Genomic DNA, 12,488 nt, shown 5'->3' with positions numbered 1-12,488 from the left:
TCTTTCTTGCTTCAGTCTCCATCTTTTCAAATTAGACAGTCTTTCTAATCAGGAACCATATAAACCACCACAATCTGTATAATCATGTAGAAATGTTGTCCCAGTCCTTGGGGTTTAATACAATGCATGTGATTTCATAAATATTTATCCATGATAATCACTTCATAGATACTCATTTAAGAGGCTGATACAGGATTTTCAAGTTTGTTTCCCAAAAGGAAAAGGGGAAATGTTTTGTCAAAGAAACAATTCATCAGGAGTGAGTTGGTCTGCTCCATTCTATATATTGGTGTACCAGGTTTCAATTCAAATTAAAGGTATGTTTTTCATTAAAAGGTCTTTGGAAATAGTGCAAAGTTACAATTATAGCTATGACCTCTAAACAGATATAAAGTACAAAAAAATTCACTATGCTGCTCATAAAAAGCTGTTTTTTAGGGGATTTCATTTCAGTTAACAGCAACTAAACCCACAATATTACAGGTGTTTACTCACATGCATATCTTGAAGCAACAAACAATTTCTGTTGCAATATTACACCTGTGCATACACATTTGCAAGACAAAATACTCCTCCCTTCCACCTTCCCCAATTACTGGGAAGATGAAGTTTTGCATAATCCCTTGGTGAAAAATGATGAAGGAAATAGATAATTTTATCTTTTGTCCTTTTCCTTAGATTTCTAAAATGATTAGTCTACCCTGCTTGTTAATGGAGATAGAATGCCATTTGTAGAAATGAAAATCCTTTAATTAACCACAGAAGTAGCTGTGTGCAACTTTGACTGTGGCAGTAGGCTTACAGTGCTGTCCTGCCAATGAACCTCTGCCTCAGTGCAGAAACCAGTAAGGCTGTTCAGTTTAAACTGTGCTCTCTTATTTTACTGCTGCTCTGACAACCACATGGATATGTGAAAGCCCATAAAACAAATACTGAAAATTATAATTAAGTTTTGTACACCGTTAAGTATTTGTACACCATTGGCAGCAACACTGATGATTGCTGTTTGTAGATGAGAATGCAGCACAGAAGTTATTTATGTGAAGGAAGTTGAAAAATACATAAAGAATGGCTGATTTTCTTTTGAGATGTACTATACAAGCATGCAAAACTTTTCTGATTGATAGATTCCTGCAGTGCTACAGGAATATTTTTTAAACTAAAATAATCTCTGGGATATTCAACACTTTCTGACAAACGGAGGTGAGCAACACAATGGCAGCTCTTTTGACAAAATGCAGAGAAAGACTGATTGGAATCCTATTAACACAAGGGAGGTGAGAGAAATAAGATCCTCCTTTCTCTCTCTCTCCCTTCTTTCTCATTTTCACATCGAGAACAAGATTATGGACAAGCTGAGAATAAGGGAGAACATATCCCTGTCTCTGCCTGGAACTGTGTCATCTCTTGGGATTTACAGCTGGCATATTGCTTTGAAGACTTGGGGGGAAACATGGTATTGTTCTAGGAGCTTGTGGATCCCTGATGGATGCTGATCCTCCACTGATGGAAAAAATATGCTTAAATCATCCTTAACCACATTAGTAAAACCATGCTTACTGACTAGGTAGGTAACCTCACTTGCAAATTTCTTTGCATCAGAACAAGATGCAACTTGGTACACAGTGGTCTTGTCTGTTATGTACCACCTCAGTCAGAACTGTTGACAACATCCACAGTCCTTAGGTAGTTTCCTCATAAGCTCTTAGGAGCACTTTATATTCACTTCTGTTACAGTAACAAAAATAGATTAAAATACACCCAAGGTCTAAGGTAAATTATTACAAGTAGATTTTTAAGTAGGTTATAATACTGGCTTGGCATATCAAGTTTAAAGTATTATCCTTGAACCTGGTAAATGATATCTCAGGCATGAGGTGGGGGGTGGTAGTGAACACAACAGAGAGACAGCCAGGCTTGGGAAAAACACGGTAATAATTTATGAAGAGACAGACCTCTTTTCCCCTCCCCCCTCTTGATCTAATCACTTAAAATATTCTGTCTTTGTTCAGAAGCTTGCAATTATCATACATTGGTGACAAAGCTGGCAAGGTAATTAAGTTCTGCATTGTTACAAGTGTAACAGTTAGCCATCTCTTCAATAAATGACATGGCCTGAGGCATCTGCATGAGTTATGACTCCACCACACTCTTCCATAGTCCTTAGACCTTCCTCTTACTGCATATCTTCACCCTCCTACTGTGTATCTTCACAGTTTGTCTTTCCATAGTCATATCATTGCAATTGAATTGGGAGTATGAAAAACGTTGGGCAAATATGAAAAAGTTGAGGCAATCTGATAGGTTTTTAATTGCTTAGGAGCTCATCCAAGCCTGTCTGAGATGGAAAGGCTGGCAGGAAGAGCACAGGATAAGCATCTTGCATTTTAGTTCAGAAACAGCAATTTTTTCTTGAAACAATGGTTGAAAAATATATGAAGAAAAGGGCAGTAAAAAGAAAAAAAATAACTAACTTCTTCAAGATTTTAACCCCCCCTGTATGTTCAAATATTTCTTTATGTTGTAGGAACTACCCCTTTCAGGCATAAAAAAATACACTGTTTACCTTTCCCCCTTTAAAAAGCCTTTATGTCTTTCTCATATATTACCCTTTTAATGTCTTTTATTTCACCTTTTTATTACTAATTACACCTGGCACGGCAGTGACACAGAACAAAACCAGACCATTGTTCTAAGCACTGTACACACACAGGGCAGACAACATGCTCTTCCCAACAAGCCTATGAACTATTTCTCTCCAAATCCATCCACCTGCATTTGTCAGACACTCATCTGTGATGTGGCTATGTTAGAAGGAAAATATAACAATAGACTGAAGTTCTCACCATTTCTGCTAAAGATAAATACAAGAACATTCCAGCTGTAACAGTAAAAATCCAGTTTTGAATGCATGGGTCAGTTGATACAGAAAGCCCGATATAAAGTCCTAAGAATGCTGTTAGCGCACTTATAAAATTCATCAAAACTGCAATCTTCGTGGGAAGCCCTGTACTTAGCAGCACAGCAAAATCTCCTGCATAGAGAAAAAGACAGAAAAATTATTGTTTAGCTGATAAATATATTTGTAAGACTCTTGGCAACAAACAATGAAGGCAAATAATTCAGATATGCACAAAGATATTGAATGATGAGGACTGTCCTGAGATTTCTGTAGAATTAGTTATAAACTCATCCTATGTGAAAAAAAAAACCAAAAACCCAACACCAACCCCCCAAAAAAGCACATCAACTTGTATTTGTTTAGCTGTTCCTAAAGATAGTATGCAGGAGCGGCCCCGATGTTCTGTGACATTTCCAACTTGGATACACACAAAAGTGAAGTCACATGCTTTCCCAGAGCTTCTAAATCTTTCTTGGCTGGGAAGTTGCCAGTGAGTATATTTGCAGCATGGTCTTTGAGTGTTTTACAGGTGCTGCAAGTCAGAAAAACCTATGCCAGTCTGATTCCAGTTTGAGTTTAATTCCACTGATTTCAGACCTAATTAACTTTGGTAAATTGTTTCAGAATCCCATCACAGACATTTATTCTAAAATAAACAATTTCATAACAAGTCCACAGTAAAATATTTTTTAAATTCTTCTCTGTGAGTGTAGAAATACCACTTTGTCACTGGGGCACTACTGCCCCAGAATTAAGAAGGTCTGTCTTTGGAGTTAAGTGTTCAGTATTTTGGTAATGTCTTTGCTATGCAAACAAGGGTTACAAGTTTTACAGCAATTCCCCATCCCAACCTTGCGTTTGGGGAAGTTTTCTACATAGACAGCACATGAAGTCTTTAGTTATTTAAGAATGGAAATGAGAATCTGCACTTCTCATCCCAGACTTGCCAGCTTATATATGTTGATCAACACAATGTCAGGAACAACTTCAGCCATACTGGAAGATTTACTACAAGGAGATAACTGAGAGCAGTGTTTTGTGGAATGATCTTTCTGTCCTGTTTGCTAGTATAAGGGATCATATATCTTCTTTTATTATCTTGTTATTCTTGGTTAGCAGCAGGAATGAGGGTAGCGTGAAGAATACATTGTTAAATGGCTCTGCTGCACATTAAAAAGACAGCCCATTGTGTCAGGTGTGCCTGTTGTGCACACATGGCTCTTGCTCACAGTGTACTATTTTTTTCTGTCTGTACACATTAAAATAACAGGTCATTCCTGACCCGATCGCATTTACATTTGGAGAAGGTGAGATGCAACAGCATCCAGTAATGAGAACAGCATCCAATAATGAGGGAAAAGAGAAAACAGTGTCTTTGTATATCCATCTCACACATTAATATTCTAGTTCATGATGCTATTAAGCAAGAAGAATTCCCACTAATGTCATTCAGGTAAGAATTCTTTGGGAAACCTGTAACTACAAAGACAATCAGGAGAAATACACACATATATATTTCTTACCCATTTCATGAGGAATTTCATGGCATAAAATAGCAATAGTCGTTGTCACACCTGTTTCTGTTGAGGACGAGAATGCTGCTCCTATTACCAAACCATCAGCAAAATTGTGAAGACTGTCACCCACCAGAACCATTATTGCTAACAAGCTAATTTTCTTACCTAAGAAAAGGCAAACAAACAAACAACAAAAAAAGTCCAGAAGTTTTAACACAGAGATTGTAATTTTTGCTATGTTACAAATTATTGGGTTTTTTGGTGACTTCTCATATAATTTTATGAAACATATTTGAAACAAAAAAGTAATTGTAGAATAATTCAGAAATGCAAATACCAGGAATTAGCTTCCCTATTTTTACTAGGTCAACTATTACACAAAAATTTAAAATTAGGTTTCAGTCCAGTCTCCCAATATATCCTAAGGGTTTCCATTAATCTTTCTTTGGTTGCTGAAATTCACACAACTTTTCCTAGATGTTATTTTATTATTTTTTTTTAAGACAGGAATTTTTCCATCATTGCTCACAGAATTGCACAGCGACAATGAAGATGAATATTTGATCTCATGCAGTTGATCCTTTTAATACTGTAAAGCACACCACTACAGAGTAGTATTTTCAGGGTCTGTTTTTCATGAGATTGTATTACAGTGAAAGACAGAGACGAAAGGCAACAAGCCTCAGAATATCGCTGTTAGTACAGCGTTACAGCGTACTCATTTCCAACTTTTGTTCCTATCAATTAATGGCTGTTATGCTCATGCTACTCCTATCTGCAGCATCGCTCATGGATGCAGACAGCTGTTTTTCTTTCCCATACTGTTCTGTGGCCTTGCTTTTGTGTGGAACAGTACATTGGATGTTCATGATCAGGCATCTGAGTGGAAAGGTGCTAGTGATTCAAGTACTGAAATCAAGCTAAGTAATTAGGGACAGTGTCTCTGTCCAGCCTGTAACCCAGGCAGCTGGGTAGCATGCTGAATACAGTCATGGGGAGAGATTTTATTTCTTCAAGTAGCAATGAGGCTCCATATATCGGCTCAATGTCTAGGCTTAGCAACACATCATTGACTCCCCTATCCTGTACTTTGTTCTATCCATTTTATCCACAATCTTACAAGCAGGACCTCCTAATGCCTCTCGGGAAGCTCATCCAGCTTCCCATACACAGTATGGACAGAACATTGTGCAAAACGGTTGCTTCTATACCTGAAGAAGCAGGGTCATGATTTGGGCCCTAAGCATGTATTTTCCTGGCTTTTGATGGCTCCACAAAGACATAGTATGACAGTCTGAGGAGCTAACATGGAGCTGCACAGAACTATTTGCATATAGTTATGACAGGGTTTCACTTCAGTAATGTTTTTCCAGAGATGACCATTTTACAGTGATAGGGGAAATGTTTTTCTTGCAGAAACTGGCTAGAACTGAAGTCTTCAGACTATTATAAAAAAAACCAAAAACACACAGCACATAAAAGTCTAACAACTGTATTCGGAAAAATCCTCCCTAGTTGCCTGGGAGCTCTGCGGGTTCAGAAAAACTGGCAGGCTTGTTAGGTTTTCCTGCCAGCTTACAGAGCCAGACATGGATGTCCTCAGTTTGCACAGCTCTTTCTAAACACTATGGGCAGTTTATAATCGATAGTGCAGAGTGTGAATTACACAGAAATAATAGATTGCTGCATTACGTTGAGTTTTTGATTTGTAACAAGCACTGGCAAGGATGAAATCATGGCTTGTGCCGAGATAATATTAGTCTGTTTTACTCAAATATCGGATTGTTGAAGAAGACATACCAAGGTTACTGGAACTCATATTATGTCTATAATAAACATAGGGATCAGGTTAACATTATGGAGCAATTGCAAATGTAAGCTTTGTGAACTTACTTGACTGAAAGTTAAGAGGATGCATATATAAACAAATCTGAATGTTTATCTTAATGTTTATCTTATCTTTCAGCCTATTTTAAAGCAACCTCATTACTAACAATTACCTTACTGCATTATATTGCTGCAACAGTAACTATTAACTATTAATTTATACCCCTAAGTATTTCTACAAAGCCTCTTCTTCTTAAACCACCTTACTTTTTTTTTTTTTTTTTTTGATAATTTTCTCTGCTTAAATAGGGGATCAGAGCTCATAGCAAATTATATTCCATGATTTTTTTCTTCACTGTGAGGGTGGTGAGGCACTGGCACAGCTTGCCCAGAGAAGCTGTGGATGCCCCATCCCTGGAAGTGTTCAAGGCCAGGCTGGATGGGGCTTTGAGCAACCTGGTGTAGTGGAAGGTGTCCCTGCCACAGCAGGGGGGTTGGAACTAGATGATCTTTAAGGTCGCTTCCAACTCAAACCATTCTATGATTCTATGATTTTAATTAAGCTTTTTAAGCTTTGCGTAAGGGTATAAAACAAACACTTGTCCATAAATAGATCTTTTTCCCCAATGTTTTCATTACTCATACAGCAAAAATATTTCTACTTAATATAAGGTCTCACTGAACATACAAAATATAAATGCTACTGTTTGATCTTTTCAGATATGGATAGAACAAGTGTGGGTAAATGAGGAGAGGGCCAGTGACATATCTTTTTCTTCCAGTAGCTTCTAGCTTTCTGAGTTACTGGCTATCTAAGGTCACTGACTCTTCTTGCAGTCCTACTTGATATGTGTTTACAGTGAAGTCTGACATATCTGGAGATGTCAGGCCTCTGTCTTAGAGCTGCAGATTCCATTCCATTTTGGGAAAAAACAACACTTAAAAGTTTAGCTCATTATCAAGATACCCAGGTATGTCTATGCATTTAGCTACTTATACGAACTGTAAAAATACAAACTTCTGAAAACATGTATTCTCAACCCCCCCCCCCCCCCCCCCGAAACAATACAACCTACTTTCCCTACTATGGTTTTACTTAGTGATTTGTAATATAGAGGTAAAACTGAGGTATGAAGAAAAAATGGAACCAAACAAAGAACATCACTGAGAAACTATCCCAAATTTACTTATACACAAAATTTAGTTATTTGGAACAAATAACATTGAGATCACTAGAAATTTGTTTGTGCTTAGAAGGTAGTGATGATTGAACAGAACATCTAGAGATGGACTAGATAGTCATGCTGAAACTGGCACTGGATTGTGTACTGCTGGATAGATGAGACTGGAGAAACGGAAATTCAGATTTCAAATGCCTCAGAAATGGAAGTGATGTCCACAAGAGCAGAGGAGAATATTAAAAACCTAGAAGAAGCTAATTACATTGTTAAATAAATCAAACTGATGACCTGAGATCTGAGATCACAAAATAAAGGGGAGTTGTTTATAGTAAATAAACTGATGCAAATTAAAGTGTTATTTGCTCAGTTGAATGACTGCAACTCTACTAAATTCACCAAGGTCACACTAGTTCAGTCAAAGGCAGGGTTTGGTTTATGCTCTATTTTCCTATTTTTTGGATTAAGCAGCAACAAAACAGAGAAGACAGGAACTACTTTGAAGCTCTCTGAAGAAAATGGATTATCCTAAAACTAAGAGCCATCATGAGCCTGTAATTCCATACATGTAATAAATCATTACTGGTTTAAAAAGGCTATTGCTTTACAGTGTAAGAGAAGAAGGAAGCAGAATTCTATTAGTATAGTGAGCCAACAAAACAATTGTTTCACTACCTTCAGAAATAAAAGCCCAAACAAAGTTTACAGTTACAAAAAACTGTTTTGTATTAAATTTTGAATATTTTGCTTTAAGCAAAGGCTTTAGAAAAATAGTTTGCAACAGTGAGTAAACAAAAACTAAAGCATAGACAGCAGAAGATTAATGAACTTCACAATTACAGGGTTGGCAGCTGAAAACGTCTTTAAGCAGAGGTTAAATTATATAGCCAAGCACCATCAGATACAGTGATGTAGCACATGGCAAACACAGAGCTAAACCAGCTTCATACTTTCATTCCCATCTTAGGTCTGAAGGCTTTTCCTATTACTTGTCTAGTCTTTTTATTGATACTAACTTCTTTTGCTGATCACCTTACTCTCCGGAGGAACTTCAGCGGGCTCAGAATCTTCTGGACTTCTCTAGTTAAAAGCAAAGATAATGGATCAGTGTTAAGGGCTTCTTCCTCTGCTATAAATACAGGAAAATACCAAATAAGTTTAAGCTTTTTGAATTAGTCACTATTATTTGCATATATATCATTAGAATCATTTATTGAGGACTAGAAGTGTGATTCTTACTTTAGAAACACATAAAATAGAGATCTCCCTTGTCCAGAAAAGGTTACAATCTAATTTAGATAGCAAGACACACATTCATAAGCAATGTTGTAAGCCAAGAAAATCAAGTTTCTGCTTGAATACAAAAAAATCTGAGCCAAATGCAGAACTAAATAAGACATTGTAATTCAAATTGTATCTTTTGATTTTGTTGTGACTGGATGATTGCATTTTCCTGCTGGATGGGATGTCTATAGGTTTTCCAGGAAAAAAATGGATAGACACCATTTGCAGTTCATGTTCTTCACAGTTATTCTGCAAAAACAGGAGACTAAAAAAGATTATCATAGGTAGGTTTCACACCCTTTGATGGCATAGGGGCTTATTTCTTCAGGGTGGTACAGTCTCCAGTGCCTTGCCTCTTGGCCTTTAGTTAGGGCTTGGTCTTGCCATCAGGCATCACTGGCTGGGCGTAGCAACACATGAGGAGACTCCACTGCAATGAGTGAAATTCACCCTTATTTCAAGTGAAGAAAAAGATAGTATCTTTGTCCTTATCCTAGAGAGTTAATTTGATGCATCAGCCCTAATGGTTAATTAACAGAAACTGCAGCTGTGGGGAGAGAAGGGTGAACACGAGGAATGTTTCTCTTGCCCTATCTCCCTAGGGCTTTTCTTTCTGACTAGAGAAACTATTAGAAATTTGTGCAAGGGTGAGATAAGCCAAAAAAATTGTTTGCCTGAAATTAGAAAAAAACCTGAGATTATAACCACTATATTTTTTCTTCTTTTTTTTTTTCCTCCGAAAAAAGATATATCAAAATTATTATGGCATCCAGTAGACAGTCAATAGCAGCAAGAAAGAGTGCTTTCTTAAGGACAGAAGCCACCGCACCAAAAACTGTAGCAGAGATGTGTACTGGCTGCAAAACAGGATATGATTCTTGGCTCATATGAGCTTGGTTGTGATGTGGGCTATGTGCTGTAGAAGCATGAGGAGGGAAGGGAAAAGATTTGGGTTTTAAATTCTACATTTTAAAGGAAAAATAAAAATCTTTAATTCCCATGATTGCAGCGCCAGTCATATGAATTCCAGTAATTGTTCCACTTCTTTTACAATATTTATTCACATGCCACCGCTTTGAACTCTGAATCGAAACTGTAAGGCTAATCACTGACCTGCAGGATTTACGAGCTTTTCTTAGTCAACCACTGTTTGTCTTACTATTACTCATATGATTCTGAAAAACTGGCCACTTTTGTAGAAGCTAGCTAAACCAGACTAGTTCATGTGATCTACACAGAACTTTAGGATGATCTTGCCGCTGAGAGGAATGACAAGGTCATTTATTGCCATAAACAGGAAGCTATGACGTGGCTTACAAATTGGTAAACATTCACTTGCCTGTCTGCTCTGCATTCAATTGAGAGTTTCCCAACTGTGTCTGGGAGATTAGCAGTGGCTCTTACCCATCACAACTGCTTTAGTAAAATGGAGTTCACATTATGGAAGATCTCGGGAGATTCTTTTTTAAATAACCAGGAATCTATGTATCTAGATACTACATATAAACAGAAATATTTTTTGGAAAAAAAGAGAAAATAGGTTAAAAGGTATAAGTCAATTTAGTTTTCAAAGTTTATATCTGTCTGGATACTCTCCACAGACCAACAGAAAATTCTGTATCTTCGAGGTGAGCACCATTCCCAGGTATCTAGCTTGTTCATGTTACTCTTCAAATCTGTGCAAAAATGTCCAAGACTTCATCCATTCACTAATTATGTACTTAAATCTCACTGCAGAAAATCCTGAAGTTTTTCCCATGGGAGAGTCTGCCCTTACATATGGTAATTTTTTTAGAAGAAGAGAGAAGGGAAATCTTCAAGAATTTTATCAACAAAAGTATATATATAAAAGTATATATATAAAAAAGTATATATATATCAACAGGAAGTATATTGTTATATCAATCTGATACACACTTAAGAAAAGTATGTTTGAAATCTCTGTTGAAAAACCTATGTTTGAAATCTCTGTAAAAGCTCTCTATATAAACTTGAAAATCTAGAGATTCCTGACAATCATGTCATGTAATAAAGGACAAATCAATAAAGACTGGAAAATAATATTGATTTATCACAGCAATTTGGTTCATTTTTTTGAGGAACAGAGAAAGAAGGATATGAAATCAGGGAAGTAATGCCATATTGGTAACATACCAACTGTATGGTTGAAGTAGATTTGCCTCTGCCTGAATGTTCATTTAATTCAGATTCCACTGGAAGATCATGGGAATGTCCCCAGTGCCCATTAACTAAGGAAAGGCCCTGCTGAATGAAGATGCTTTGCAATTAGTTCTGAAACCCAATGAACATAGGCGCAGTCTTTCTCAGCCTTTTGTGAAAATCTGGCATTTATAGGAATTATTTTTTTCCAAAGAAAAAATGTTTGAAAAAGATTGTTGGCTAGCATCAACATTGCCTAATGCTTATTTTGTTAAAAAAAACCATGAAAAATGAACGAGATATATCAGTGACAACCACAATGGCTTGATAAAACTTATTTTGTTTTAAAACCGGAGATTAAAACTTGAAACTGAGATGGATATAAAAATTAACTTTGAGAATTCATCCAGTTCACACAAGTTTAAAATTGTGCGATGATGATAAAGCACATCCCTCCAAATAAGTAATAAAAAGGACTGCTTTCTACCAAATCAAATATCACCATCATCAAAATACTCTCATTCTATTAATCTCACATAATATTCTTTGACGAACTCAAGGAAAGTGGGAATAGGGAGTTATTGCTACATATCTAAACCAGGCCCGTCATTAAACACTCCCTGTAAAACAGAACAAGCAAAGGTTTAAGACTTCTTAGGTGACATTAAGATAGCCTCCCATGCTGAGAAACTTAATGAGCCATCACACTTCGTGGTACATTATATCCTTGTGCATAATCATGTTTTCAGGCACCAGCCACACAGAAATAAAGTAATAGAATTACTATAAGCATGGCTTTGAGCAAGGAGATATTATTAATACAAGATTGGGTTCTACTGACTGCAACACACATATTAGATTCTCAAATGTATTGGGATAGGGGTCAAAAAAGTAGGAAATTTTAAGATATCATTCTTGAAAATATCTTGTGCTTACATCTACACCTTCCTGCTCTTCAAACAGAGCCTACAGTAGATAACTGTCACTGCTATTTAACATGGATATACTCTTCACCTGCTCCAGTGCTAGTCATGAAAGTATGCTTATGGAACACATTCTATTAACTGTTCCCTTCTTGACTTATAAATATATGGAACACATTCATGAAGCATATAAAATCCACAGAGCAAGACAAAACAGAAATTGAAGGTCAATTTGGAAGGAGCACTTTGAAAGGCAATTTTTAGTTCTTCATTTAATGCATACGAATTATAATTATTTTCCACAATCAATTTAACATTTTGTGCACTGTAAAAGAGGTCTCTAAAAGGATAAGTTGTACAAAGTTTTACCTGATCACATGGTGTTACCAAAAGAAAGAAACACTTCTCTATCAAAAAAAATCCATGAATTCCTCCAATTATTCCCAAAAGTTTCCAGATATGTTCTTTCCCCTCATAGAAGTGTTCTACTTCTTGTGTTTCATGTTTATGTAAACCAAGAGTCTAAAAAAATAAAAAAAGAGATAAAGTAAAAAAAAATTAAAATGGCAATGTTTTAACTTCTGCTAATCTATAATGTGTTAATTCAATTTATTTTTTTCTTTCGCCATCTCTTTCAAATTTAAATTGCGTTTTGAGCTAGAAGGCTGAATAGTAGATGGATGAAATGAACTATTAG

At 36.4% G+C, this 12,488-nt stretch overlaps 1 protein-coding gene across 6 annotated transcripts in view; it reads right to left on the bottom strand.

Annotated features, from left to right (window-relative positions):
* The window catches only part of SLC39A12 (solute carrier family 39 member 12), a 34,215-nt gene that overhangs the window by 2,866 nt on the left and 18,861 nt on the right, over positions 1-12,488 (bottom strand). For 4 of the 6 annotated variants that reach the window (XM_055806616.1, XM_027777112.2, XM_055806620.1 and 1 more), the window contains exons 8-12: positions 12,161-12,313; positions 10,863-10,973; positions 8,441-8,504; positions 4,426-4,584; positions 2,847-3,034 (exon numbers count right to left, since the gene is read on the bottom strand). In XM_055806616.1, the coding sequence (XP_055662591.1) occupies positions 2,847-3,034; positions 4,426-4,584; positions 8,441-8,504; positions 10,863-10,973; positions 12,161-12,313 (675 nt within the window). The remainder of the gene's footprint in view (positions 1-2,846; positions 3,035-4,425; positions 4,585-8,440; positions 8,505-10,862; positions 10,974-12,160; positions 12,314-12,488) is intronic. The other 2 variants (XM_027777116.2, XM_055806617.1) reach the window with 2 other exon arrangements.

The sequence above is a fragment of the Falco peregrinus genome, chromosome 5 (assembly GCF_023634155.1).
Source record: "Falco peregrinus isolate bFalPer1 chromosome 5, bFalPer1.pri, whole genome shotgun sequence".
NCBI classification, from domain to species: domain Eukaryota; kingdom Metazoa; phylum Chordata; class Aves; order Falconiformes; family Falconidae; genus Falco; species Falco peregrinus.
This window is presented reverse-complemented; position numbering and strand designations above follow the sequence as displayed.